The sequence below is a fragment of the Salvelinus fontinalis genome, chromosome 13, assembly GCF_029448725.1.
Source record: "Salvelinus fontinalis isolate EN_2023a chromosome 13, ASM2944872v1, whole genome shotgun sequence".
Lineage (NCBI taxonomy): Eukaryota > Metazoa > Chordata > Actinopteri > Salmoniformes > Salmonidae > Salvelinus > Salvelinus fontinalis.
Window position 1 is genome coordinate 15,979,687 of NC_074677.1, and position 6,000 is coordinate 15,985,686.

General features: G+C 39.9%; 1 protein-coding gene across 4 annotated transcripts in view; it reads left to right on the forward strand.

Moving 5' to 3' along the window:
• kirrel3a (kirre like nephrin family adhesion molecule 3a) overlaps nt 1–5,252 on the forward strand; it is a 289,865-nt gene extending 284,613 nt beyond the window's left edge. For all 4 annotated transcript variants that reach the window (XM_055941855.1, XM_055941857.1, XM_055941856.1 and 1 more), the window contains one exon: nt 3,595–5,252. In XM_055941855.1, the coding sequence (XP_055797830.1) occupies nt 3,595–4,080 (486 nt within the window). In that variant the 3' untranslated portion in view covers nt 4,081–5,252. The remainder of the gene's footprint in view (nt 1–3,594) is intronic.
• Nucleotides 5,253–6,000: the final 748 nt, after the last annotated feature.

The window sequence follows — 6,000 nt, forward strand, 5'->3', positions numbered from 1 at the left end:
ATGATCTGGACCTGAGAAATAGTCCTTGGGAACGTTATTTTAAAAAATAAAATAAATCTGACCCCTAGCGTCAAGAGATTAAAGCAAGTGGGGACAGCAGACTGGGATAGAGAGAGATTGAATATGTCCATAAACACTCCAGCCAGCTGGTCTGAGCATGCTCTGAGGACGCAGATGGGATGCCATCTGGGCCGGCAGCTTTGCGAGGGTTAACTTCTTATGGCTGCAATCCTGTTAACGGGATGATATGACGACAGCCAGTGAAAGTGCACGGCGCCAAATTCAAACAACAGAAATCTCACAATTAAAATTCCTCAAACATACATGTATCTTATACCATTTTAAAGGTAATCTTGTTAATCCCACCAAAGTGTCCGATTTCAAATAGGCTTTTCAGCAAAAGCACCACAAACGATTATGTTAGGTCACCGCCAACTCACAGAAAAATTCTGCCATTTTTCAAGCCAAAGAGAGGAGTCACAAAAAAGCACAAATAGAGATAAAATTAATCACTAACCTTTGATGATCTTCATCAGATGACACTCATAGGACTTCATGTTACCCAATACATATATGTCTTGTTCGATTAAGTTCATATTTATATCCAAAAACCTCAGTTTACATTGGCAGAATGTTCAGAAATGTTCAGAAATGCCTCCAAAATATCCAGAGAAATTGTAGAGAGCCACGTCAAATAACAGAAATACTCATCATAAACTTTGATGAAAGATACATGTTTTACATAGAATTAAAGATACACTTGTTCTTAATGCAACCTCTGTGTCAGATTTCAAAAAGCTTTACGGCAAAACACAATATTGAATAATCTGGAATCAGCGTTCAGCCACAAAAGGAAGCCATAAAGTTACCCGCCAAATTGTGCAGTCAACAAAACTCATAAAAAACATTATAAATCTTCACTTATCTTTGTTGATCTTCGTCGGAATGCACTCCCAGGACTCCCACTTCCACAATAAATGTCTGTTTTGTTCGGTAATGTCCATCAATTATGTCCAAATAGCTATTTTTGGTAGCGTGTTTGGTAAACAAATCCAAAGTCAGGAAGCGCGTTCACTAAAAGCTGACGAAATGTCCAAAAGTTCCGTAACAGTCAGTAGAAACATGTCAAACGATGTATTGAATCAATCTTAAGAATGTTTTTAACATAAATCTTGAATAACGTTCCAACTGGAGAATTACATTGACTTCAGATGAGCGATGGAACAGAGATCCATCTCATGTGAACGCGCATGGTCAAAGCATGGTCAGGTCATGGCAGACCTGACTAATTCCCCTCTCATTCGTTCCCCCTTCATAGTAGAGGCATCAGACAAGGTTCTACAGACTGTTTACATCTAGTGGAAGCCTTAGGAAGTGCAAACACATCCATATCTCGCTGTGATTTCAATAGGATTTTGGTTGAAAATCCACCAGCCTCAGAATTCCCACTTCCTGTTTGGATTTTTTCTCAGGGTTTTGCCTGCCATATGAGTTCTGTTATACTCACAAACATCATTCAAACAGTTTTAGAAACTTCAGAGTGTTTTCTATCCAATAGCAATAATAAATGCATATATTAGCAACTATGACAGAGTAGGAGGCAGTTCACTATGGGCACGCAATTCATCCAAATGTGAAAATGCTGCCCCCTATATCAAAGAAGTTAAATTGCCTTGAAGTGTACGAACAACAGATCCAGTTTGGGAAAGTCGTTTTTCTGGTCGGAATGCTGGTGAGTTACCGTTGCTCTGATATCCAAAAGTTCACAAAAAACGTTCTGGGCTAGTAATGTAAGAAATAACAATAATAATAATAATAATAATACTGCAAAGTATAGACCATCAAAGTAAACCATCAAAGTCTGTCGGCGCCACACTCAATCCCTTGTTTTAGATTAACTATCCCTTTAAGCACTGATATGTAAATATAATTTGGGATATTGGAACTTCTAGGAAGCCAGACTTACACGTTCACATTCAAAGGCTTAATTTCCATGACATCTTTGATCTTTGACTCTGACTCTTATCTGTGAGGCGACCCCTTCTCCATCTCTCAGGTCAGATGTGTTACCTTCTCCATCTCTCCGGTCAGATGTGAACCGCTAATATACAGTATATTCTCATAGAGCTTCCTCTTCCTGATGTCATCCTGCGAATTCAATTCCCACCCTTGAGATTCCGCTGCTTGAAGGACCTACCCTTTCTGTCTTGCCATCACTAATAGAGTTCTTTGTAATAGCCTCCAGCCACAAGTACAGACAAAGATGTCTGCTTGCTCTGACAGCAAATTTTGTGTTTTATCCATTTGAATGTTGGCAGGCAAAGTCTTTCTCCCTTCTCTCGGAATCTAACAATCTGTTCATTTCAAGAAAGGAAATGGAGTAGCATAGAGAGAAAAAAATATCTTTACACACGTAGGTTGTGACTGAAAATGAACTAGCTTTGCAATTATCCAACATATGCTGCTCCCACATGTGGAATCATTAAGGCTATTTAATTAGCTGATAAGAGGATTTCTTTGTGTTAGTGGGAGATGACTATTTCACACCCCGAAAGCATGTTATCTATTTTTCACATGTCGCACACATCAGCCTGTTTCTTCGATGTTCCATCATTCTAATAAATAGCTGTTGATTTAGATATGAATTTGGTCATATTAAGCGGTTTTCTTCCTCTATGGCAACTGAGTTAGGAAGGATGCCTGTATTTTTGTATTGACTGGGTGTATTGATACACCATCCAAAGCATAATTAATAACTCGACTATGCTCAAAGGGATATTCAGTGTCTGTTTTAATTTTTACTCCTCTACTAATAGGTGCTCTTCTTTGTGAGGCATTGGAAAACCTCCCTGGTATATGTGGTTGAATCTGTCCATAAAATGCACTACTTAGCTTGGGGACCTTACAATTAACTGTATGTGTGGGGTTACAGAGATGGGGTAATCATAAACAAAATCATGTTAACCTCTATTATTACACACAAAGTGAGTCCATGCAACTTTTAATGTGACATGTTAAGCAAATATTTACTCCTCAACATATTTAGACTTGCCATAACAAAGGGGTTGAATAATTGACTCAAGACATTTCAGCTTTAAATGTTTTATTAATTTGTAAAAATAAATTATGTTGTCGGGTATTATGTGTAGATCAGTGTCACAATATCTAAATTTAATCAATTTAACACAACAAAATGTGTAAAAATCCAAGGGGTGTGAATACTTTCTGAAGGCACTATAGATGGTGCCTCTGATTATTTATATTTCATCTTTAAGTACATGTAAGCTATTTATAATAGAAACATAACTCTCTCCTGTTCAAATGAGAGCAGATGTCTGGATCATCAAAAGAGAAAATGAAGAAATTAGATGGTGCTGTTTGACATTTCCTCTGTTTGACTGATGATGACACAGATAAAGAAACAGATGTGCCTCTTTCAAACTGTAATCATTAATCTTTCAGTAAGTTATCGATTTGATCACAATAACAACTACCAAAACAGTAACTGCACTGCACTGACATGCCTTCCATTTTATGTCTCCTATCCTAACATTAACACATCTGTTTATGTCTTTGCCCCGTCTCCTCCACAAGGATCCAACAAATGGCTACTACAGCGTCAATACCTTCAAGGAGCACCATGGCACCCCGACTATGTCAATGGCCCCCAGCCAGACCGGCGGCGCAGAAGTCCGGAACCCTTCAGCTTCCTCTTCAGCCACCATGGGCAAGCAACGCGTGCCAACAGGCATGTCTTTCACCAACATCTACAGCACGCTAGGTGCCGGGCCCAACCGCCTGTACGACTACAGCCAGCGTTTCGTGCTAGGCATGGGCAGTAGCTCCATCGAGCTGTGCGAGCGTGAGTTCCAGAGGGGCTCGCTCAGTGACTCCAGCTCCTTCATCGACACGCAGTGCGACAGCAGCGTGAGCAGCTACAGCAAACAGGACGGCTACGTGCAGTTTGACAAGGACAGCAAGGCCTCGGCCGCCTCCTCCTCCTCCCACTACTCGCAGTCGTCCTCGCAGAACTCAGACCTGACGCGGCCGCTGCAGAAACGCATGCAGACCCATGTGTAATGGCAGAAGGAGCTACAGTATGGATTGATTGGACAGGATGGGTCGAGGATAGCACCTTTGGACACTCTGAGGAACACTGCCTGATCGGTGTACAGTGCTATATTTTTGTTTGGTTTGTACTCTGGTCCTCTCCTTATATGGACACTGTACGTACAATACTTTTCACAGACACACAGTACATGTTCTTTGGATTACTTGGGTATTCTCCTTGAAACAATCTCATCAACAAAAAAAACATTAAAAGAACATCATAACCTTGAGAGCCACAATTGGTCGAAAAAAGATGACTATCAATGTCCACTTTTACAATGAACATTGCTCTGCTGTTGACCCCTATTCTGTTTCGACTAGTGGACTTCCTCAAAACGTGGAGATGTAGGCATTATTCACACATCTGTGTGGAATAATTCCAGAATTGTAAAAAAGTTTATGTTTATCATCTAAAAAGACAAACTGTTGGGACTATGTTCAGCTGCCCGGTTGGGGTTTGAAGCACAAAGGGGTATTGTTAAAAACTGCCAGAGGCATTTCTTGTATCTGCGGGATAAAAAAACCTTAGATGAATAATGAAACCTCTGAGGAAAGATGGAGGGAGCGGCAGGCTATGTAATGAAAAGGAACACCTTGCCAACTGACCGAAGGACTGACCTGCAGGTCTAATATCTTTACACCTGGACTACTTTAATACTCAATGGATTATAGATTTTGGTTATCTAAGTATATTCTATATTTTGCTCCTTTACTTTGGACTAACGGAGATGTTTTGCCTTTTTGATGTATGCCTTGTGAAAGTTCACTACTGAGTCACAGGTCACAGATAAATGCATGGAGAAGTGGATGTGTCATACTGTTGTACTACTTCACTTGAGCTAACGTATCAAATGCTTTGTTCACTCACAAACTGTTGGTTTCTTTCTTATGGTCAAGGACATTAACATCTGTACTTTCCCATTCAATGTGTGACACTTGCAGCTTGATCGTGTGTGTGTGAGCAGATAGCTGTGGAGCCAAATACAGTGTTATTGCTGCCGGAGCCGTTCTCATTTTCGTGGCTTGCCATACTTAGCTGATATTGTGTTGTTTACACTGGAGCTCTGTAAATCCAGCATTTTTGTGTACTGTGATTTGACTACTGAATGACAGGGATAAAGATAAAGTTACTTTTTTCTGTCTGTCGCTTCTGTGGTTACAATTACTCAGTGCCCACCGTTTTTAGTGAGACACTGTTCTGTATCAAATGGTACTATTTAGCTTGAAAAGTGATGATTATGTGGGTCTGTTTAAGAGTAAACACTGAAGGTGGTTAGCAAACCAAATAGTTAATATTAACTATAGTAGGATCTTGAAGATATGCACTCGGAGTTGTCGGGAATGGAGGTTGTTCGGAACACAGACATGTCTGTAACTTTGAATTTCACTTAAAAACACATCAACCTTTAAAAAATATATTAATTGCATATTTAGACGTGTTTTCTTTTACATATCTCAGTTTGATATTGCCAGGACAGTTGAGTGATCAATCTGTTACATTAAGATTTGTGTCTATGAGGTCCTACTGTACTATGACTTCATTAGAGAATTACTATTGGTCAGCATATCTCAATATGATATGAACTAATCAGGGCCTGTATGTTTCAGTGCAAAATCAATATTACTTTTACCTTTATTTAACTAGGCAAGTCAAATTCTTATTTACAATGACAGTGTAGGAACAGTGGGTTCAGGGGCAGAACAACAGATTTTTACCTTGTCAGCTGGGGCGATTCGATCTAGAAACCTTCCATTTACTAGTTCAATGCTCTAACCACTAGGCTACCTGCCACCCCACCATCCTCACAATGAAGCATTAGCTCATACAACAAACAGTCAACCAGGGATCTGCATACCTCTCCCACTAGATGACTCAGTTGGGTAACACTT